This window comes from Bombina bombina, chromosome 2 (genome assembly GCF_027579735.1).
Source record: "Bombina bombina isolate aBomBom1 chromosome 2, aBomBom1.pri, whole genome shotgun sequence".
NCBI lineage: Eukaryota > Metazoa > Chordata > Amphibia > Anura > Bombinatoridae > Bombina > Bombina bombina.
In genome coordinates, this window is record NC_069500.1 from 349,921,242 (window position 1) to 349,946,718 (window position 25,477).

General features: G+C 39.6%; 1 protein-coding gene across 1 annotated transcript in view; it reads right to left on the reverse strand.

The window, feature by feature from the left end:
- Nucleotides 1-22,036: 22,036 nt before the first annotated feature.
- Nucleotides 22,037-25,477, reverse strand: part of RAD9B (RAD9 checkpoint clamp component B) — a 260,697-nt gene continuing 257,256 nt past the window's right edge. Inside the window, exon 11 of the mRNA XM_053699759.1 lies at nt 22,037-22,168. Within this exon, the coding sequence (XP_053555734.1) occupies nt 22,037-22,168 (132 nt within the window). The remainder of the gene's footprint in view (nt 22,169-25,477) is intronic.

Below are 25,477 nucleotides of genomic sequence, written 5' to 3' on the forward strand. Positions count from 1 at the left end.
ATAAAAAACATAAGCAGGATACATGTATTTTAATAGTCTCTATTCTACATATAATCACATAATATGCCTGACCACATGTATGTTTTATATCACAATAGATCTATATTTTTCCTTTAGTATTATAGACCTTAATTGGTATTATATCTACATTGTACCCTCCTTTAAAGTGTGACATTTATTTCTCTGCCCTAACAAAAAAGCTCTCATATGTAACACAAACCATTTTGAGCAAATTAAATAAAATGTAAAATGCAACTCTAGAGCACCTAAGCCATAGAAAGATTATTTCATTGTAAGACAGTATAAACCTTTTGGGAAAAAAAAAAATGACACAATGACTAACTAATGTTAAACCCTATCTGTGATATCATATATGCAAAATGTATGTACCTATATTTAATATGAATGTACTAACAAAATATTTGTAATATATAATAAAAATGATAAGCCAAGAATAAAGTGTGGAATGTAATCAAAACTTAAAGCTATATCTAAATGACGTGCAGAAGTATATATATAAATATGTGTAATCATTGGTCCAACATAAAGATACCCTTGTATCCTATAAATAAGTCATCTGATCATGGTAATCTTAAAAGTAATAATAATATTAAAGTGCTATACCGCTAATGTAAGAAAAAAATAATAATAAAAAAATAATTAAAAAAAATAAATAAATAAATAAAAATTGTTACACATGGCGAAATACTAGACAACCACTGTGTAGGATAATGCAAAAACAATCAGCAACCCCTATCTATGTGTGATGTGATATTGGTGTGAAAAAGTGTCGATGTGACCTAGCCTAATAGAGGCAAAAAAAAAAAAAAAATATATTGGTATTCAGAATGCTGCCATATCAAGGTTCTCATTGAGCCCATCTGGTTGGAGAGTACCTAATCTTTTAATCCAAAATGTCTCTCTTCTCCTAAGGGTCATTAGAGCATTGGGACAAGATTTTGAAATAATTTCAATAGGTGTTATTTTGATAGGGTTCTTATCTTTTTTGTGATGAGATAAACAATGTCTGGAGACGCTGTGAGATTTGGCTTTTTTCTTAATGTTATAGGAGTGCTCTCCCCATCGTTTTTTTACCTTTCTGCAGGTGCGGCCTACATACTGGGCCCCACATTTACAGTCAAGGAGATATATCACAAAAGAAGTTTCACATGTCATGTGACTCTTAATTTTAAAAATGTCACCCGTATTCGAGGATCTAAAACTAGAAGTCCTATGACAAATATTGCTGCACATGCCACAGCGTTTCCTATAACATTTGGAGACTATATTCTTTTTAATTAAAGACCCAACATTAAAGATGTTGGAGCCTACATTGTTGTTTACAATGAATTTGTTTCTTACAATCTTACTGGGTGCTAGAACGGTCTTGAGCGTAGGTGCTCTTCTATATACCACTTTTGGTTTGGTCCCTATAATATTCCTCAGAGTGGAATCATCAGTGAGGATAGACCAGTGTTTATTAAGAATTTTATTAATTGCCATATGGTTTGAATTGTATCTAGTGATAAATACCGGGGGATTTATTTCTTTGAAGCCTATTTGATCTTTAGATTTTTTGTTTTTATTAATTTTAAAATAACTTGATCTATCCTCCTCCCTAACCCTATTGATCTCATGAAAAAATTGAGATATAAAAATAACCTTAACCATAAGGAAAGACAAGCCCTCAATAGTCTGATGAATAGATCTGATCTGGTCATCAGACAGGCGGACAAGGGTGGGGCAATAGTCCTGCAAAATATGCAGGACTATCTTACAGAGGCTGATCGGATCTTGAATGATAAGGAATATTACAAAATCCTACATGGAGACCCCACTTTGGCATTTTTAGAATCATTACAAGAACTTCTACAGAAGGGCTTGGACATGGGTATTTTAAACAAAAATGAAAGAGACTATTGTCTCCCTAAATACCCCTGCACTGCTTTTTACTACCATCTGCCAAAAGTGCACAAAGACCCATTCAGACCTCAGGGTAGACCTATTATTGCGGGTATAGGGAGTCTTACGGACTCTCTATCCGCTTATATCGACCATTTTTTACAGAAATTTGTAATCTCGCTACCATCTTTCATAAGAGATTCATCCGATTTGATTACTAAATTAAATGAATGTGTCTTGGATGATGATTGTTGGTGGGTCACCTGCGATGTGGGGTCTCTGTATTCTAACATCCAGCACGAGTTGGGCATTAGGGCTGTACGTTCCTACCTTGTACAAGATATTTATATGCCCACTGAACAAGTTGAGTTTCTCCTTCAACTCATAAAATTCATTTTAGAGCATAACTATTTTCTCTATCAGAGTAAATACTACCTCCAAATTAAGGGCACGGCCATGGGCACCAGGTTCGCCCCGAGTTTTGCAAATTTGTTCATGGGCAACTTTGAGCAGATTTATATCTACGAGTCGCAATTCGCGGCGAACCTGGTGTTCTATGGCCGCTATATAGATGACCTTATTTTTTTATTCAAAGGGTCTGAAGAGGACATACATAAGTTTATTGATCATCTTAACCACAACAATTTTGGTATATCTTTCACTCAGAATATCCAGCGGCAAGAAATTGATTTTCTTGACTTAGTTCTGAGTAAAACTACTGATGGTAAAGTGGGGTCTAAAACCTTTTTTTAAGACTGTTGACTGCAACAGCTTTCTGCATTATGAAAGCAATCACTATAAGAGCTGGAAGCTAAATGTCCCATATGGGCAATTTAGAAGAATAAGGAGGAATTGTTCCCAAATAGAGGACTATGATATCCAAGCAAGGGTTATTGGAGACAGATTCCTAGAAAAGGGCTACCCGGTAGATCTGATAAATCATGAGATCAATAGGGTTAGGGAGGAGGATAGATCAAGTTATTTTAAAATTAATAAAAACAAAAAAACATAATTTATGTAAGAACTTACATGATAAATTCATTTCTTTCATATTAACAAGAGTCCATGAGCTAGTGACGTATGGGATATACATTCCTACCAGGAGGGGCAAAGTTTCCCAAACCTTAAAATGCCTATAAATACACCCCTCACCACACCCACAAATCAGTTTAACGAATAGCCAAGAAGTGGGGTGATAAGAAAAAAAGTGCGAAGCATATAAAATAAGGAATTGGAATAATTGTGCTTTATACAAAAAAATCATAACCACCACAAAAAAGGGTGGGCCTCATGGACTCTTGTTAATATGAAAGAAATGAATTTATCAGGTAAGTTCTTACATAAATTAGGTTTTCTTTCATGTAATTAACAAGAGTCCATGAGCTAGTGACGTATGGGATAATGACTACCCAAGATGTGGATCTTTCCACACAAGAGTCACTAGAGAGGGAGGGATAAAATAAAGACAGCCAATTCCTGCTGAAAATAATCCACACCCAAAATAAAGTTTAACAAAAAACATAAGCAGAAGATTCAAACTGAAACCGCTGCCTGAAGAACTTTTCTACCAAAAACTGCTTCAGAAGAAGAAAATACATCAAAATGGTAGAATTTAGTAAAAGTATGCAAAGAGGACCAAGTTGCTGCTTTGCAGATCTGGTCAACCGAAGCTTCATTCCTAAACGCCCAGGAAGTAGATACTGACCTAGTAGAATGAGCTGTAATTCTTTGAGGCGGAATTTTACCCGACTCAACATAGGCAAGATGAATTAAAGATTTCAACCAAGATGCCAAAGAAATGGCAGAAGCTTTCTGGCCTTTCCTAGAACCGGAAAAGATAACAAATAGACTAGAAGTCTTACGGAAAGATTTCGTAGCTTCAACATAATATTTCAAAGCTCTAACAACATCCAAAGAATGCAATGATTTCTCCTTAGAATTCTTAGGATTAGGACATAATGAAGGAACCACAATTTCTCTACTAATGTTGTTGGAATTCACAACTTTAGGTAAAAATTCAAAAGAAGTTCGCAACACCGCCTTATCCTGATGAAAAATCAGAAAAGGAGACTCACACGAAAGAGCAGATAATTCAGAAACTCTTCTAGCAGAAGAGATGGCCAAAAGGAACAAAACTTTCCAAGAAAGTAATTTAATGTCCAATGAATGCATAGGTTCAAACGGAGGAGCTTGAAGAGCTCCCAGAACCAAATTCAAACTCCAAGGAGGAGAAATTGACTTAATGACAGGTTTTATACGAACCAAAGCTTGTACAAAACAATGAATATCAGGAAGAATAGCAATCTTTCTGTGAAAAAGAACAGAAAGAGCGGAGATTTGTCCTTTCAAAGAACTTGCGGACAAACCCTTATCTAAACCATCCTGAAGAAACTGTAAAATTCTCGGTATTCTAAAAGAATGCCAAGAAAAATGATGAAGAAGACACCAAGAAATATAAGTCTTCCAGACTCTATAATATATCTCTCGAGATACAGATTTACGAGCCTGTAACATAGTATTAATCACGGAGTCAGAGAAACCTCTATGACCAAGAATCAAGCGTTCAATCTCCATACCTTTAAATTTAAGGATTTCAGATCCGGATGGAAAAAAGGACCTTGTGACAGAAGGTCTGGTCTTAACGGAAGAGTCCATGGCTGGCAAGATGCCATCCGGACAAGATCCGCATACCAAAACCTGTGAGGCCATGCCGGAGCTATTAGCAGAACAAACGAGCATTCCCTCAGAATCTTGGAGATTACTCTTGGAAGAAGAACTAGAGGCGGAAAGATATAGGCAGGATGATACTTCCAAGGAAGTGATAATGCATCCACTGCCTCCGCCTGAGGATCCCGGGATCTGGACAGATACCTGGGAAGTTTCTTGTTTAGATGAGAGGCCATCAGATCTATCTCTGGAAGCCCCCACAATTGAACAATCTGAAGAAATACCTCTGGGTGAAGAGACCATTCGCCCGGATGCAACGTTTGGCGACTGAGATAATCCGCTTCCCAATTGTCTACACCTGGGATATGAACCGCAGAGATTAGACAGGAGCTGGATTCCGCCCAAACCAAAATTCGAGATACTTCTTTCATAGCCAGAGGACTGTGAGTCCCTCCTTGATGATTGATGTATGCCACAGTTGTGACATTGTCTGTCTGAAAACAAATGAACGATTCTCTCTTCAGAAGAGGCCAAAACTGAAGAGCTCTGAAAACTGCACGGAGTTCCAAGATATTGATCGGTAATCTCACCTCCTGAGATTCCCAAACTCCTTGTGCCGTCAGAGATCCCCACACAGCTCCCCAACCTGTGAGACTTGCATCTGTTGAAATTACAGTCCAGGTCGGAAGAACAAAAGAAGCCCCCTGAATTAAACGATGGTGATCTGTCCACCACGTTAGAGAGTGCCGAACAATCGGTTTTAAAGATATTAATTGATAAATCTTCGTGTAATCCCTGCACCATTGGTTCAGCATACAGAGCTGAAGAGGTCGCATGTGAAAACGAGCAAAGGGGATCGCGTCCGATGCAGCAGTCATAAGACCTAGAATTTCCATGCATAAGGCTACCGAAGGGAATGATTGAGACTGAAGGTTTCGACAGGCTGTAATCAATTTTAGACGTCTCTTGTCTGTTAAAGACAAAGTCATGGACACTGAATCTATCTGGAAACCCAGAAAGGTTACCCTTGTTTGAGGAATCAAAGAACTTTTTGGTAAATTGATCCTCCAACCATGATCTTGAAGAAACAACACAAGTCGATTCGTATGAGACTCTGCTAAATGTAAAGACGGAGCAAGTACCAAGATATCGTCCAAATAAGGAAATACCACAATACCCTGTTCTCTGATTACAGACAGAAGGGCACCGAGAATCTTTGTGAAAATTCTTGGAGCTGTAGCAAGGCCAAACGGTAGAGCCACAAATTGGTAATGCTTGTCTAGAAAAGAGAATCTCAGGAACTGATAATGATCTGGATGAATTGGAATATGCAGATATGCATCCTGTAAATCTATTGTGGACATATAATTCCCTTGCTGAACAAAAGGCAATATAGTCCTTACAGTTACCATCTTGAACGTTGGTATCCTTACATAACGATTCAATAATTTTAGATCCAGAACTGGTCTGAAGGAATTCTCCTTCTTTGGTACAATGAAGAGATTTGAATAAAACCCCATCCCCTGTTCCGAAACTGGAACTGGCATAATTACTCCAGCCAACTCTAGATCTGAAACACAATTCAGAAATGCTTGAGCTTTCACTGGATTTACTGGGACATGGGAAAGAAAAAATCTCTTTGCAGGAGGTCTCATCTTGAAACCAATTCTGTACCCTTCTGAAACAATGTTCTGAATCCAAAGATTGTGAACAGAATTGATCCAAATTTCTTTGAAAAAACGTAACCTGCCCCCTACCAGCTGAACTGGAATGAGGGCCGTACCTTCATGTGAACTTAGAAGCAGGCTTTGCCTTTCTAGCAGGCTTGGATTTATTCCAGACTGGAGATGGTTTCCAAACTGAAACTGCTCCTGAGGACGAAGGATCAGGCTTTTGTTCTTTGTTGAAACGAAAGGAACGAAAACGATTGTTAGCCCTGTTTTTACCTTTAGACTTTTTATCCTGTGGTAAAAAAGTTCCTTTCCCACCAGTAACAGTTGAAATAATAGAATCCAACTGAGAACCAAATAATTTGTTTCCCTGGAAAGAAATGGAAAGTAGAGTTGATTTAGAAGCCATATCAGCATTCCAAGTCTTAAGCCATAAAGCTCTTCTGGCTAAGATAGCCAGAGACATAAATCTAACATCAACTCTAATAATATCAAAAATGGCATCACAGATGAAATTATTAGCATGCTGGAGAAGAATAATAATATCATGAGAATCACGATTTGTTACTTGTTGCGCTAGAGTTTCCAACCAAAAAGTTGAAGCTGCAGCAACATCAGCCAATGATATAGCAGGTCTAAGAAGATTACCTGAACATAGATAAGCTTTTCTTAGAAAAGATTCAATTTTTCTATCTAAAGGATCTTTAAACGAGGTACCATCTGACGTAGGAATGGTAGTACGTTTAGCAAGGGTAGAAATAGCCCCATCAACTTTAGGGATTTTGTCCCAAAATTCTAACCTGTCAGGCGGAACAGGATATAATTGCTTAAAACGTTTAGAAGGAGTAAATGAATTACCCAATTTATCCCATTCCTTAGCAATTACTGCAGAAATAGCATTAGGAACAGGAAAGACTTCTGGAATAACCGCAGGAGCTTTAAAAACCTTATCCAAACGTATAGAATTAGTATCAAGAGGACTAGAATCCTCTATTTCTAAAGCAATTAGTACTTCTTTAAGTAAAGAGCGAATAAATTCCATCTTAAATAAATATGAAGATTTATCAGCATCAATCTCTGAGACAGAATCCTCTGAACCAGAAGAGTCCAAAGAATCAGAATGATGGTGTTCATTTAAAAATTCATCTGAAGAGAGAGAAGATTTAAAAGACTTTTTACGTTTACTAGAAGGAGAAATAACAGACAAAGCCTTCTTTATGGATTCAGAAACAAAATCTCTTATGTTATCAGGAACATTCTGCACCTTAGATGTTGAGGGAACTGCAACAGGCAATGGTACATCACTAAAGGAAATATTATCTGCTTTAACAAGTTTGTCATGACAATTATTACAAACAACAGCTGGAGGAATAGCTACCAAAAGTTTACAGCAGATACACTTAGCTTTGGTAGATCCAGCAGGCAGTGGTTTTCCTGTAGTATCTTCTGGCTCAGATGCAACGTGAGACATCTTGCAATATGTAAGAGAAAAAACAACATATAAAGCAAAATAGATCAAATTCCTTATAAGACAGTTTCAGGAATGGGAAAAAAATGCCAAACATCAAGCTTCTAGCAACCAGAAGCAAATGAAAAATGAGACTGAAATAATGTGGAGACAAAAGCGACGCCCATATTTTTTGGCGCCAAATAAGACGCCCACATTATTTGGCGCCTAAATGCTTTTGGCGCCAAAAATGACGCCACATCCGGAACGCCGACATTTTTGGCGCAAAATAACGTAAAAAAATGACGCAACTTCCGGCGACACGTATGACGCCGGAAACGGAAAAGAATTTTTGCGCCAAAAAAGTCCGCGCCAAGAATGACACAATAAAATGAAGCATTTTCAGCCCCCGCGAGCCTAACAGCCCACAGGGAAAAAAGTCAAATTTTTGAGGTAAGAAAAAATATGATAATTTAAAGCATAATCCCAAATATGAAACTGACTGTCTGGAAATAAGGAAAGTTGAACATTCTGAGTCAAGGCAAATAAATGTTTGAATACATATATTTTAGAACTTTATAAATAAAGTGCCCAACCATAGCTTAGAGTGTCACAGAAAATAAGACTTACTTACCCCAGGACACTCATCTACATGTTTGTAGAAAGCCAAACCAGTACTGAAACGAGAATCAGTAGAGGAAATGGTAAATATAAGAGTATATCGTCGATCTGAAAAGGGAGGTAAGAGATGAATCTCTACGACCGATAACAGAGAACCTTATGAAATAGACCCCGTAGAAGGAGATCACTGCATTCAATAGGCAATACTCTCCTCACATCCCTCTGACATTCACTGCACGCTGAGAGGAAAACCGGGCTCCAACTTGCTGCGGAGCGCATATCAACGTAGAATCTAGCACAAACTTACTTCACCACCTCCCTTGGAGGCAAAGTTTGTAAAACTGATTTGTGGGTGTGGTGAGGGGTGTATTTATAGGCATTTTAAGGTTTGGGAAACTTTGCCCCTCCTGGTAGGAATGTATATCCCATACGTCACTAGCTCATGGACTCTTGTTAATTACATGAAAGAAATCTAAAGATCAAATAGGCTTCAAAGAAATAAATCCCCCGGTATTTATCACTAGATACAATTCAAACCATATGGCAATTAATAAAATTCTTAATAAACACTGGTCTATCCTCACTGATGATTCCACTCTGAGGAATATTATAGGGACCAAACCAAAAGTGGTATATAGAAGAGCACCTACGCTCAAGACCGTTCTAGCACCCAGTAAGATTGTAAGAAACAAATTCATTGTAAACAACAATGTAGGCTCCAACATCTTTAATGTTGGGTCTTTAATTAAAAAGAATATAGTCTCCAAATGTTATAGGAAACGCTGTGGCATGTGCAGCAATATTTGTCATAGGACTTCTAGTTTTAGATCCTCGAATACGGGTGAAATTTTTAAAATTAAGAGTCACATGACATGTGAAACTTCTTTTGTGTTATATCTCCTTGACTGTAAATGTGGGGCCCAGTATGTAGGCCGCACCTGCAGAAAGGTAAAAAAATGATGGGGAGAGCACTCCTATAACATTAAGAAAAAAGCCAAATCTCACAGCGTCTCCAGACATTGTTTATCTCATCACAAAAAAGATAAGAACCCTATCAAAATAACACCTATTGAAATGATTTCAAAATCTTGTCCCAATGCTCTAATGACCCTTAGGAGAAGAGAGACATTTTGGATTAAAAGATTAGGTACTCTCCAACCAGATGGGCTCAATGAGAACCTTGATATGGCAGCATTCTGAATACCAAAATTTTTTTTATTTTTTTTTGCCTCTATTAGGCTAGGTCACATCGACACTTTTTCACACCAATATCACATCACACATAGATAGGGGTTGCTGATTGTTTTTGCATTATCCCACACAGTGGTTGTCTAGTATTTCGCCATGTGTAACAATTTTTTTTTTTATTTTCTACTTACATTAGCGGTATAGCACTTTAATATTATTATTACTTATAAGATTACCATGATCAGATGACTTATTTATAGGATACAAGGGTATCTTTATGTTGGACCAATGATTACACATATTTATATATATATTTTCTGCACGTCATTTAGATATAGCTTTAGGTTTTGATTACATTCCACACTTTATTCTTGGCTTATCATTTTTATTATATATTATAAATATCTTGCTAGTACATTTATATTAAATATAGGTACATACATTTTGCATATATGATATCACAGATAGGGTTTAACATTAGTTAGTCATTGTGTCTTTTTTTTTTTTTTTTTTTCTTTCCCAAAAGGTTTATACTGTCTTACAATGAAATAATCTTTCTATGGCTTAGGTGCTCTAGAGTTGCATTTTACATTTTATTTAATTTGCTCAAAATGGTTTGTGTTACATATGAGAGCTTTTTTGTTAGGGCAGAGATTCAAGGTTGTACTTACAGGAAACAAAGCACCACCAGGTGCAATATCAGCAGTACTGGGACCTCTCAGCCGCCCAGTGGACTGTGGAATCCAATTTGCAGGATGCAGAAAATCACCACTTTGGAAGATAGAACTAGCACACACACTCTGCCCCCTTCCTGCCAGAGGAACTGGAAATATTACCCCCATATTTTGAAGGTCTGAAACACATAGAAGAAAAGACACAATTTTTTCTGGCCTTCCTGAGACACGGGATAACAGAAACCTACTTCTTGGAGGTTGAGACCGAAAGCCTATCAGATTTAGTTTTATGTGTTCTATTGTCTTTATAAAGCAAGTGTTGTTAACATTTTAACATAGCCTGAGGAAACAGCCTGTGGTGGCTGAGAAACATGTCGCTGTTTTTAAAATAAAAGTTTTTAAATATACACTTGCTTTATCACAATTATTCTGCTCCTGTTTGGGGGCAGAGTGTGTGTGCTAGTTCTATCTTCCAAAGTGGTGATTTTCTGCATCCTGCAAATTGGATTCCACAGTCCACTGGGCGGCTGAGAGGTCCCAGTACTGCTGATATTGCACCTGGTGGTGCTTTGTTTCCTGTAAGTACAACCTTGAATCCTTTTTTATCTGGTGTACAAACGTTACTGGGCTATGTGTGTGCCTTTTTTGCCCTTATAGGCATCATAGGATAGGCCCTTGCCAAGGATCATCTCTATCTGGCTGGAGACACCAGTGAGCTGGACCACTGTTTGATGTTCCAGGCTGCCACAATAGCACCATTTGGGTGCGCTACGCTTGTGAGTATATTTCCTATCCTGCTGATGTTTTGTATCCGACTGCCGTGACGTTACTAGGCCATGTTGGCGCCTCTGTGCTCCTTTCTCTTATAGAACATTGCATTTGAGCTGTTTCTGCTACAGTATAATTGATTGCCATAATCTAAAAAAAGCATATGACATAAAGACTGCATTTGAAGCGACCAAAACTTAACGTAATGCAACTATTACAGTATACCAATCGTAGAGGGGTTAACAAAGCATTGTTAAGTAAGTAATCCATATTCTGGCATTAGATTAATTTTACTGGTTAATTATAAATTGTTCAAGCAAACTTCAAGTGTGATATTTGATAAGTAATTCATTTTGAGTTAAGGTAAATTTATAGATAATAGTGTGGCCATATACATGATAACAGACATCTTAATTGAATATTAATTAATCTAAATATTCCTAAAGTTGGCTTTAAATTTTAATATTGTAATAATTAGACACATATATTTGGTCATCATCAATACCCTAAATATAATCACTGTGTTTATAAAAAAATAACTGGTCAGAACTATTTTAAACTGTGATTGAATATTAATATTGATAATTTACGATAATTTTATTGTTATTATTAATTGTTAATATTCATAATCAACACAAACAACATGACAATGCAGATATTCCTTTTTGTAAACACCTGAAAACTGTTTTTAAAGCCTTTTCATCTACAATTCAATCTTCTCTAGTTTTCTACCTTATAACCCGTTTACTATATGTCTATAAGAAAATGAAAAAATAGTTGTTTAAACTCAAATTGCATATTGGAATGTATAACATGCAATACTCTGTACCAGTTGCAAATCTGTTAACACTGTTGTAGCAAATGTAAACAACTTTAATAAAACATTTAAATATAAAAAAAGGAGTAAGAAGTGCAAACTGGAACTGCCAACCAAAAAACAGGCCGGGTTTGTGGATTCTCACTATGAATAAAGAAAATAATTTATCAGGTAAGAATACATTTTGTTTTCTTTCTAATGGTAGTGAGAGTCCACAAAATCCATTCTTACAAGTGGTAAACTTAGATAGTCTGCTTCCCAGTTCTCAACAACCAGCATGGGAATTGCGTAGATGAGACATTTGTGACTGTCCACCCATGTTAAAATGCGAGATACCTCCTTCATTGCTAGAGAACTGTGTGTCCACCGCCGTGATGTCTGACTGAAATCAAATAAAATGGACAGAACTCAGACTGGCCCACGCTAGAAGAGAGTTGAAAGAATGTTTATCGGAAGAGATTTCTCTGAGGAGACCAAACTCCTTGTGCTCACTTGGAGCCCCAAATAGCTCCCCAACCGGAGAGACTTGCATCTATAGTTATTATCTCTCATGATGAAAGAAGGAAGCTCATTTCCCGCTCTGCCTGCTCGGGAGCTAGCCAACAAGACAGGAATTCCCTGGAGGCAGGATCCAAATTTATCACCTGAGACAAATCTGAGTGATCTCCATTCCATTGCTTTAGCATGCACAACTGAAGAGGTCACAAATTAAAGCGAGCAATTAGCATAGCGTCCAATGCCTCCACCATGAGCCCCACTACCTCCATGAACTGAGCTACTGAAGGGTTCGGGGGTATATTGTAGGCAACGACACGCTGAATGGAGTTCGATTCTGCACTGATCTGTAATAAAGATCTTCATAGCCACTGAATCTATAATCACATCCCCAGGAAGCTTACTCTTGTCTGTGGAACCAGCAAACTCTTTTCCAGATTCACTTTTCAACCATGACTCTGAAGATACCAAAGTAACTTTGCAGTGTGAGAGACTGCTAATTGTGAAGATGGAGCTTGAACCAAGATATTGTCCAAGTAAGGAGTCACAGCAATGCCTTGAAGTCTGACCACAGCCAGACCAAAAGGAAGAAGCGTGAACTGGAAATGTTTGTTCATAAATGCGAATCTGAGTCTAATCCACCGTAGTCATGAATTGACCCCGGAGCACAAGCGGGAGGATAGATCTGATTGTTTCCATCTTGAAGGAGGGTACCTCCAGAAATTTGTTTAGACTCTCTAAATCTAGAATAGGACGAAAAGTTCCCACCTTCTTTGGGAAAACAAAGAGGTCTGAATAAAACCCTTTTCCCCTTCCTGCCAGAGGAACTGGAAATATTACCCCCATATTTTGAAGGTCTGAAACACATAGAAGAAAAGACACAATTTTTTCTGGCCTTCCTGAGACACGGGATAACAGAAACCTACTTCTTGGAGGTTGAGACCGAAAGCCTATTCTGTAACCCTGGTAAACAATTTCCTGCATCCAAGGATCCTGGATAGACTGAGCCCAGACCCCCTGAAACAGGTGTATTCTGCCTCCAACAGGAGAAGACACCGGTGTAGGGGCAGCCCATTCATGCGGACTTATAGTCTGTAGTGGACTATTTAGTTTGTTTGTTTTTGTTCCATATTTGGATCGGATTCGGGGTTCCGGTTTACTTAATGAAGAATTTCTCTGCAGTTTATTCTGGCGAAAGAAACAAAAACGACCTATTGACCGTCCCTTCGGCCTGGATTTCTTATCCTGAGGAAGAAAAGCTCTCTTACCCCCAGTGACTGTTGAATTAATGGAATCCAGACCCTGACCAAATAAAGACTTTCCTTTAAAGGCCAAGGACAACAATCTGGACTTTAAGACCATATCCACTGACCAGGATTTCAGCCAAAGTGCCCTTTTGGCTAATAATGCCAGACCTGTATATTTGGCATTATTGCAGACAATACAAACAATAGCATCACATATGAAATAATTTGCCACCTTAAGGGCCTGGATGCGATCTTGAATCTCTTGAATCTCGATTCAACAAAAAACAAATCATCCGATACATGAGCATGTCTGTCACTGGAAAATCCAGCAGGGTCCCTGGATATGAAATCAGAAAAGCAATGTTTAACTTTCCTTTTGTGTTTTCCAGAAGATGGCAGTGCACCCAGAGCCGCTGACAGCTGACTGAAGCTGGGAAGTAAAATCTGGTGGGAAGGGGGAAAAAGTTATCCTGAGACACTGAAACATATTTATTTGAACTATACCATAGAGAAAGTTGTGTAGGGAGGCATACCACAGTAGGCTGACTGCTAGATCCTATAAACTGTGTCTGAGAAGAACAGACAGTAAGCAAGAGTTACATAGCTGAGCTGGTGGGCACACTAAATTAGCTTTACAAAGGAGGCATTTATTATTGTCAATATAAATCTCAAACATCTCCTCTCCAGGAGCACCTTCAGAAGTGCCAGGCTGATCCCTGTTACCCCTTACTCACAATGTCAGGGAAAATGTATTTCCCACAGAGAGAATAAGATTTTATTGAATAGAGGCAAAATAAGTAACCTCTGAAAGTTGTAGACAAATCCTTAAATAAACCTTCTGCTTGAAGGTAGCTTATAACCCCAACACCAGTTACACCCGATCGTTAGAGGAGTCTCTTAATCTTTATTGATAAATACAGACCTGTGAACCGAATGCTCTGGTTAGCTTACCCCCTCCTGGAAGTGGCCATGCGGTGGAGCATTTTCTGGAGATACGCTTCACAGAGTGAACAAAGAGAAGGAGGAAGGGTCAGAGCGCGTGTCAAAACTGTACTGCACCAGTGCACCGGGAATTGATGTTAACCTGCGCACCGCCGCAGGACATATAAAAACGGGGCTACAAAGCCATGCTAACCCGCAATGGAAAGAGAACTGTATCCTAATAGATGTTGTGCTCCAGTCTATCACCAATAATTCTGTGAAAGACCCGAGCAGTACAGAGACTCAAGACTTCTCACACAGACAGAAGCAGGTGTCAGGATCCGTATGCGCACTTACTCCGGTTCAATAATAAAGGCTAGCCATAAGAACTGGAGTGTAATAATGCAACTAGCCCTAGTAAAGCTAGAGTGGGTCAAGCACACAAATAATCCCCATATCAAAAGGCAACTAGCCTGTTATATGCAGTTTAAACCCTTCATCACTAAAAGGCACAGTCTATTCAAAATTAAACTTTCATGATTCAGATAGGGCATGCAATTTTAAACAACTTTACAATTTACTTATAACATCAAATTTACTTTGTTCTTTTGGTATTCTTTCTTGAAAGATAAACCTAGGTAGTCTCATATGCTAATGTATAAGCCCTTGAAGGCCTCTTCTTATTTTTTGACTGTTTTTCACAGCTAGACAGCATTAGTTCATCTGTGCCATAACAATAGTATTGTGCTAAATCCCGTGGAGTTATTTTTGAGTCAGCGCTGATTGGCTAAAATGCAAGTCTGTCAAAATAACTGAGATAAGGTTGCAGTCTAGAGAGGCTTAGATACAAGATAATCACACAGGTAAAATGTATATTAATATAACTGTGCTGGTTATGCACAACTGGGAAATGGGTAATAAAGGGATTATCTATCTTTTTAAACAATAACAGAATTTATGTTTACCTGATAAATTTCTTTCTCCTACAGTGTATCCGGTCCATGGCTTCATCCTTACTTGTGGGGATATTCTCAATCCCTACAGGAAGTGGCAAAGAGAGCACACAGCAAAGCTGTCCATATAGCTCCCCTCAGGCTCCGCCCCCCCAGTCATTCGACCGACGGTTAGGAGAAAAAGGAGAACCATAGGGTGCAGTGGTGACTGTAGTTTACAAAAAAAATAATTTAAACCTGACCAAAATGCCAGGGCGGGCCGTGGACCGGATACACCGTAGGAGAAAGAAATTTATCAGGTAAACATAAATTCTGTTTTCTCCTACATTGGTGTATCCGGTCCACGGCTTCATCCTTACTTGTGGGAACCAATACCAAAGCTTTAGGACACGGATGAAGGGAGGGAACAAGTCAGGTAACCTAAACGGAAGGCACCACTGCTTGCAAAACCTTTCTCCCAAAAATAGCCTCCGAAGAAGCAAAAGTTTCGAATTTGTAAAATTTGGCAAACGTATGCAGTGAAGACCAAGTCGCTGCCTTACAAATCTGTTCAACAGAAGCCTCCTTCTTGAAAGCCCATGTGGAAGCCACAGCTCTAGTAGAGTGAGCTGTAATTCTTTCAGGAGGTTGCCTTCCAGCAGTCTCATAAGCCAACCGGATGATGCTTTTTAGCCAGAAGGACAGAGAGGTCGCAGTTGCCTTTTGACCTCTTCTCTTGCCAGAATAGACGACAAACAAGGACGATGCTTGTCTGAAGTCTTTAGTTGCTTTTAGATAAAACTTTAAAGCACGAACCACATCAAGATTGTGTAACAGACGTTCCTTGTTAGAAACTGGATTAGGACACAGAGAAGGAACAACTATTTCCTGGTTGATATTCTTATTGGAAACCACCTTTGGAAGAAAACCAGGTTTGGTAGGTAAAACGACCTTATCTGTATGGAACACCAGATAGGGTGAATTACACTGCAAAGCAGACAATTCAGAAACTCTTCTAGCAGAAGAAATAGCTACTAAAAACAAAACTTTCCAAGATAGTAACTTAATATCTATGGAATGTAGAGGTTCAAACGGAACCCCTTGAAGAACTGAAAGAACTAAATTTAAACTCCATGGAGGAGCCACAGGTCTGTAGACAGGCTTGATTCTGACTAAAGCCTGTACAAACACCTGAATATCTGGCATGGCTGCCAGACGCTTGTGTAACAAAACAGACAGAGCAGATATCTGTCCTTTTAAGGAACTAGCTGAAAGACCTTTCTCCAATCCTTCTTGGAGAAAAGATAGTATCCTTGGAATCCTAATCTTACTCCATGAGTAACCCTTGGATTTGCACCAGCAAAGATATTTCCGCCATATCTTATGGTAAATTTTCCTGGTGACAGGCTTTCTAGCCTGGATCAAAGTATCTATAACTGATTCCGAAAACCCACGCTTAGCTAGAATCAAGCGTTCAATCTCCAAGCAGTCAGTTGCAGAGAAACTAGGTTTGGATGTTCGAATGGACCTTGAATTAGAAGGTCCTGTCTCAAAGGCAGCTTCCATGGTGGAACCGATGACATATTCACCAGGTCTGCATACCAGAATTACCGAAGCCTTCTCCTGTTTGATCCTGGCTACTAGCCGGGGGAGAAGGGGAAACGGTGGAAAGACATAAGCTAGATTGAACGACCAAGGCGCTACTAAGGCATCTACCAATGTCGCCTTGGGATCCCTGGACCTGGACCCGTAACGTGCGACTTTGGAGTTCTGACGTGACGCCATCAGATCCAGATCTGGAATGCCCCATAGCTGGGTCAGCTGAGCAAAAACCTCCGGGTGGAGTTCCCACTCCCCCGGATGGAAAGTCTGACGACTCAGATAATCCGCTTCCCAGTTGTCCACTCCTGGGATGTGAATTGATGATAGATGGCAGGAGTGATCCTCTGCCCATTTGATGATCTTGGATACCTCCCTCATCGCCAGGGAACTCTTTGTTCCCCCCTGATGATTGATGTAGGCTACAGTCGTCATGTTGTCCGACTGAAATCTGATGAATTTGGCCTCCGCTAGTTGAGGCCATGCCTGGAGCGCATTGAATATCGCTCTCAATTCCAAAATGTTTATCGGGAGAAGAGATTCTTCCCGAGACCATAGACCCTGAGCCTTCAGGGACTCCCAGACCGCCCCCCAGCCTAAGAGGCTGGCGTCGGTCGTGACAATGATCCACTCCGGTCTTCGGAAACTCATTCCCTGAGACAGGTGATCCTGAGACAACCACCAGAGGAGTGAGTCTCTGGTTTTCTGGTCCATCTGAATCTGGGGAGACAAATCTGCATAATCCCCATTCCATTGTTTGAGCATGCACAGTTGCAATGGTCTTAAATGAATTCGAACAAAGGGAACCACTTCCATTGCCGCAACCATTAGTCCTATTACCTCCATGCACTGAGCTATGGAGGGTTGAGGAATGGATTGAAGAACTCGACAAGTGTTCAAAAGTTTTAATTTCCTGACCTCCGTCAGAAAGATTTTCATTTCTACCGAGTCTATTATTGTTCCCAGGAAGGGAACCCTTGTAAACGGGGACAGAGAACTTTTTTCTATGTTCACCTTCCACCCGTGAGACCTTAGAAAGGCTAGAACAATGTCCGTATGATCCCTTGCTTTGTGAAAGGACGACACCTGTATTAAAATGTCGTCTAGGTAAGGTGCTACTGCAATGCCCCTTGGTCTTAGCACTGCTAGAAGGGACCCTAGCACCTTTGTGAAAATTCTGGGAGCAGTGGCCAATCCGAAGGGAAGAGCCACGAACTGGTAATGCTTGTCCAGAAAGACGAACCTCAGAAACTGATGGTGATCTTTGTGGATAGGAATATGCAGGTACGCATCCTTTAAGTCCACGGTAGTCATATATTGACCCTCCTGGATCATTGGTAAAATTGTCCGAATGGTTTCCATTTTGAATGATGGAACTCTGAAGAATTTGTTTAGGATCTTTAAGTCCAGAATTGGCCTGAAAGTTCCTTCCTTTTTGGGAACTACAAACAGGTTTGAGTAAAATCCCAGTCCTTGTTCTGCTGTTGGAACTGGATGTATCACTCCCATTTTTAAAAGGTCTTCTACGCAATGTAAGAATGCCTGTCTCTTTATCTAGTCTAAAGATAAGCGAGACATGTGGAACCTTCCACTTGGAGGAAGATCCTTGAATTCTAGAAGATACCCCTGAGAGACAATTTCTAGTGCCCAGGGGTCCGGAACATCTCTTGCCCAGGCCTGAGCAAAGAGAGAAAGTCTGCCCCCTACTAGATCTGGTCCCGGATTGGGGGCTACCCCTTCATGCTGTCTTGGTAGCAGCAGCAGGCTTTTTGGCCTTGTTCCAGCCTTGCAATGGTTTCCATGCTGGTTTGGGTTGGGATGCGTTACCCTCTTGCCTAGTGGCTGTAGAGGTAGAAGCCGGTTCGTTCCTGAAATTGCGAAAGGAACGAAAATTAGACTTATTTTTAGCTTTGAGAGGTCTATCCTGTGGAAGGGCATGTCCCTTTCCTCCAGTGATATCTGAAATAATTTCTTTCAACTCTGGCCCGAATAGGGTCTTACCCTTGAAAGGAATATTAATCAATTTTGTTTTGGACGACACATCCGCCGACCACGATTTTAGCCAAAGCGCTCTACGTGCCACTATTGCGAAACCAGAATTTTTCGCCGCTAATTTAGCTAACTGAAAAGCGGCATCTGTAATGAAAGAATTAGCCAACTTCAGGGCGTGAATTCTATCCATGACTTCATCATAAGAAGTCTCCTTCTGGAGCGAGTTTTCTAATTCCTCAAACCAAAAAGCAGCTGCAGTGGTTACAGGAATAATGCAAGAAATTGGTTGAAGAAGAAAACCTTGTTGAACAAAAATTTTCTTAAGTAAACCTTCTAATTTTTTATCCATGGGATCTTTGAAAGCGCAACTGTCTTCTATTGGTATAGTCGTGCGCTTAGCTAGCGTTGAAACTGCCCCCTCTACCTTAGGGACCGTCTGCCACGCGTCCCTTCTGGGGTCAACAATGGGGAACATTTTCTTAAATATAGGAGGGGGAACAAAAGGTACACCTGGCTTCTCCCACTCCTTATTCACTATATCCACCACCCTCTTAGGTATCGGAAACGCATCAGTGTGTACTGGGACCTCTAAGAATTTATATATTTTACACAATTTTTCTGGGACCACCAAAGGTTCACAATCATCAAGCGTAGCTAGGACCTCCTTAAGTAGGGTGCGGAGGTGTTCTAGCTTAAATTTAAATGCTATAGAATCAGGCTCTGCCTGCTGAGAAACTTTTCATGTGTCAGAAATTTCTCCCTCAGACAGGCCCTCCCTCACCGCCAAGTCAGATTGATGTGAGGGCACTACAGATAAATTATCCTCTGCATCTGCTTGCTCATTATCTGTATTCAAAACTGAGTAATCACGCTTCCTAGGAAAAGCTGGCAGTTTGGATAAAAATGCTGCGAGAGAATTATCCATTACTGCTGCTAACTGCTGCATAGTAATAGCAATTGGTGCGTTAGATGTACTGGGCATCTCTTGCACGGGCATAGCTGGTGTTGACACAGAAGGAGAGGATAGTGAGCTATCCTCACTACCTTCAGCTAAAGAATCATCTTGGGCTATATCTTTAAGTGTGATTGTACGGTCCTTAAGCTGTTTGGACGCTATGGCACACTTCACACATAAATTTAATGGGGGAACCACCTTGGCCTTTGAACATACAGAACATAGGTTATCTGAAGGGTCAGACATGTTTGACAGACTTAAACAGATCTTCAATGCAATAAAAATTATATTTTACAAAACCGTTACTGTGTCTTTAAATAATAAAAGTGCACACTTTATTATTGAAACATCAAAAAACCATCAAATAAACATCCAATTTTAATGAAATTTTCACCACAGTGTCTTAATGCTTTGAAAAGATTGCACACAAATTTTCAGACCAATTAACCCCTTAATGCCCAAACCGGAGCTAATAACAGCAATTAACCGGTTAAACACACTACAGTACTATGCCACAGCTTCCACTGTGGCCTTTACCTTCCTTAGGGATTATTTTAGTAAGAAATAAGCCTCTCTGGAGTCTTTTCTGATGCCTCTGGACTCCCCACGTGAAGCTGCATGAACTGCCTAGGCAAAACAAAATTGAGGCCTCCTTCCTCTTCATTCCAGAGTGGAGGGGCCTTTCTGGCTAGATTAGGTGTCCAAATAAGTGCCAGGTGCAAATTAAACCCCAAAAGTGTTTTAAAGTCTGAAAAAACACCTTAATTATAGTGAAAAACATGCTAAAAAGCAATCGATTATGCCCACAAAAGTGTCAACCAGCATAGAGCCCTTAATATAAGCCCTAATCTTATACAGAGTCTAAGAAAAATGGCTTACCTATCCCAGAGGGGATTGCTGACAGTCTTCTAGCATTACTAGGTCTTGTTAGAAAAATGACTGATCATACCTGAAGCAGTTAAGCCTGCAAACTGTTCCCCCCAACTGAAGTTCTCTGGTTTCAACAGTCCTGCGTGGGAACAGCAATGGATTTTAGTTACTGGTGCTAAAATCATATTCCTCTCGGCAGAAATCTTCATCATTTTCTGCTGCAGAGTAAATAGTACAAGCCGGCACTAAACACCACATACTCTTTATCACCCCCGTGGAGATGCTACTAGTTAGAGCGGCAAAGAGAATGACTGGGGGGGCGGAGCCTGAGGGGAGCTATATGGACAGCTTTGCTTTGTGCTCTCTTTGCCACTTCCTGTAGGGATTGAGAATATCCCCACAAGTAAGGATGAAGCCGTGGACCGGATACACCAATGTAGGAGAAAACAATTTTGGAGTAGACTGTCCTTTTAAACCTGTCTTGGAACTATATCCTTATTATTGAGTTTTAAACACCGATTATGATTTGCTTTACTGAAGAACATCAAGTAAATTGACCAAATATCTGTTTTCTTGGAGTGATTATTTTATGAGATTCTAAGTTGTGCTTGTAATTAGAGCAGAATATGATTTCAAGTAAGATGAATCATCAAAGACTGCAGTACTCATGTATCAGATCAAGACTGATGGCCAACATATAGACATGGTAAATACACTTATAATGTACTGATTTCAATGAAAGTATAAAGCGCATACTGTTTGTTTAAAATATAACATTTAATAAAAATGATATGACAATGGTATATTATTATTTTTTTTTTAATCTGCAATTGGGAATTTATCTAAAAACATTCCTGACATTTAAACTAATCAAGTTTACTTACTCAACATTGCAAATTGCCTAACATCCTTTACCCTGATAATGTCATACTATGAAAACAGTAAAAATGATTTTAAATATGTAAAATATTAAAAGTGATTTATCATGCGTGCAGCTTTCAAATATTTGAATAATATTTTAAACAATATTTTCTATAGGTTATTTTAAGAACACACATCTTTTAACTTATATTTAAATAAACAAAACATTATGACAAGAACATATTCAAGCATGATTACATTCCAGTTGTAAACTAAACCGCTGGTTGTAAGAACAAAATCTTCATAGAGTTTTTTTTCTACTACCAGCTAAGATTACAAATGGAATGTAAACTAAGCCCATGTTATTTAAGTTTATTGCTTTCTTCATAACAGTTTAACTGAACTGCACATTAAAATGTTTGAGAAAGTCCTACACAGTAATTATCTTCTTCATCCTCACTTGCTGTTGCCAAACAATGGGATGTCTGATCAGTATTTGGCTGTAGCTGTGATGATATGGCTCCAAAAAACAGAGTACAAAACTGCAAAATAAAATTATGTTAAAGTCAAGTTTTTTAAATTGTTGCATATGAAAAAGTTATTTTAAATTATGTTAGTGTTTTTTCCTGCCCTGAATAAAAATATAATTTATGCTTATCTGATAAATTAATTTATTTTATGCTGGTGAGAGTCCATGATCCATTATTCCTGGGAACTACATTTCCCATGATGCTGAGACACTCTTTAGGCTGTCTGAGCATCATGGGAAATGTAGTTCCAAAACATCTGGGGTGCCAAGGTTGCTGACCCCTGCCCTAGAAGCTTGATCATCTGAGATCTTTGGGAACTTTATGTTTCAAATAGATAGTGGATGAGGCACCAAACATAAAATATATCCTAAATGTAGTGGAAGATGTAGAGCATATAGGATGTATATGAGTTATATGTCCTGGTTTTGCTATACAGGGAGTGCAGAATTATTAGGCAAGTTGTATTTTTGAGGATTAATTTTATTATTGAACAACAACCATGTTCTCAATGAACCCAAAAAACTCATTAATATCAAAGCTGAATAGTTTTGGAAGTAGTTTTTAGTTTGTTTTTAGTTATAGCTATTTTAGGGGGATATCTGTGTGTGCAGGTGACTATTGCTGTGCATAATTATTAGGCAACTTAACAAAAAACAAATATATACCCATTTCAATTATTTATTTTTACCAGTGAAACCAATATAACATCTCAACATTCACAAATATACATTTCTGACATTCAAAAACAAAACAAAAACAAATCAGTGACCAATATAGCCACCTTTCTTTGCAAGGACACTCAAAAGCCTGCCATCCATGGATTCTGTCAGTGTTTTGATCTGTTCACCATCAACATTGCGTGCAGCAGCAACCACAGCCTCCCAGACACTGTTCAGAGAGGTGTACTGTTTTCCCTCCTTGTAAATCTCACATTTGATGATGGACCACAGGTTCTCAATGGGGTTCAGATCAGGTGAACAAGGAGGCCATGTCATTAGATTTTCTTCTTTTATACCCTTTCTTGCCAGCCACGCTGTGGAGTACTTGGACACGTGTGATGGAGCATTGTCCTGCATGAAAATCATGTTTTTCTTGAAGGATGCAGACTTCTTCCTGTACCACTGCTTGAAGAAGGTGTCTTCCAGAAACTGGCAGTAGGACTGGGAGTTGAGCTTGACTCCATCCTCAACCCGAAAAGGCCCCACAAGCTCATCTTTGATGATACCAGCCCAAACCAGTACTCCACCTCCACCTTGCTGGCGTCTGAGTCGGACTGGAGCTCTCTGCCCTTTACCAATCCAGCCACGGGCCCATCCATCTGGCCCATCAAGACTCACTCTCATTTCATCAGTCCATAAAACCTTAGAAAAATCAGTCTTGAGATATTTCTTGGCCCAGTCTTGACGTTTCAGCTTGTGTGTCTTGTTCAGTGGTGGTCGTCTTTCAGCCTTTCTTACCTTGGCCATGTCTCTGAGTATTGCACGCCTTGTGCTTTTGGGCACTCCAGTGATGTTGCAGCTCTGAAATATGGCCAAACTGGTGGCAAGTGGCATCTTGGCAGCTGCACGCTTGACTTTTCTCAGTTCATGGGCAGTTATTTTGCGCCTTGGTTTTTCCACACTCTTCTTGCAACCCTGTTGACTATTTTGAATGAAACGCTTGATTGTTCGATGATCACGCTTCAGAAGCTTTGCAATTTTAAGAGTGCTGCATCCCTCTGCAAGATATCTCACTATTTTTGATTTTTCTGAGCCTGTCAAGTCCTTCTTTTGACCCATTTTGCCAAAGGAAAGGAAGTTGCCTAATAATTATGCACACCTGATATAGGGTGTTGATGTCATTAGACCACACCCCTTCTCATTACAGAGATGCGCATCACCTAATATGCTTAATTGGTAGTAGGCTTTCGAGCCTATACAGCTTGGAGTAAGACAACATGCATAAAGAGGATGATGTGGTCAAAATACTCATTTGCCTAATAATTCTGCACTCCCTGTAAAATTCAGGAATTATCGGGAAGAGAAACATACATACATACATAGTAACATAGTAGATGAGGTTGAAAAAAGACCGAAGTCAATCGAGGTCAACCTATACAAATCTAAAATACTTACAAAAAGCTCCAGTTAATCTTAAATAATCCCACTAAAAGGTGACCCATTTAATACTAGCAATCATATCCATGAATTTTGTTTCTAGACAAAATTGTATCCAAACAATTTTTAAATGTATCTAGGGTATTGGCATTCACTACCTCCTTTGGTAATGAGTTCCAAAATTTTATTGTTCTTACAGTGAAAAAACTTTTCCGTTGCAGAAGATTAAATCTCCTTTCCTCCAACCTTAAATTGTGACCTCTTGTCACAAACAATTTGCTTGGAATAAACAACGCTTCTGCCATCTCTGTAAAAAACATTTTTTTTTAATGAAAAAGCTTTATTGAAACAACAATATTCTGTTACAACACATAGTAACTTGATTGTTACTTGAAGTAACAGGAGAGGCCGCTTCCAGCTTACACACCATACTCCGGTGGCAGTCTCCTGGGGATGACGTCACTGACGCTTCCGTATTCAGCTTGCGCACACTCTGGCTTGCGGTGATCGGGTGCAATGCCCAAGAAGCAACGGATTACTTGCCAACAATATCCAAGAAAGAAAAGTTCTGGCAGCACATAGTAGTGATAAAATATTTCACTTTAGGAGCAGTCGCATCTCACTAGAGCTCCGCAACTTGGAGTAGAATCGGGTTTAAAATCTGCAGAAAAAACCCTGCTCAGCCCCACACAAAAGGACTTGCCGGGAGAATACAACCCTCGCTGGCTGTCCAAGGAAGTGTGCAGGACTCACATCTTTGTCCTGGCTGCCGGAACGGACAGATAGCACAACGCAACGGGCCTGGAATCTCAGTCCCACAACTGCCGCGAAGAGACCCGCAACAGGAGAGGAGAAGTGAAGCGGCACCCACCCGGTTTACCAACCCTGCACTGCGCTCTGACGGGAGCCGCAGATTACATCAATAGCCGGGCCTGACAAGGGTGAGTTACCGGAAACCGGGTATAAAGGGAGCACCGATACTAGCCGCACAGCCGCCCAAGACGCACTTTACATATAAGTGGGCCTGCTGCCACACGGGGCTGCCTAGTTGTAGCTTCACCTGCCTGCGCACCCTAAATATAATCACGACAGGGCACAAACAAACGCCATAATACGAGCAGGGCTCAAGATTGAAAGACTTCTGATATTACTGTGGTGTGCTGTTTCTCTCCATAACGGCCTAACCGCAAACATAACCAAACATAACCACGTGGCATACACTACA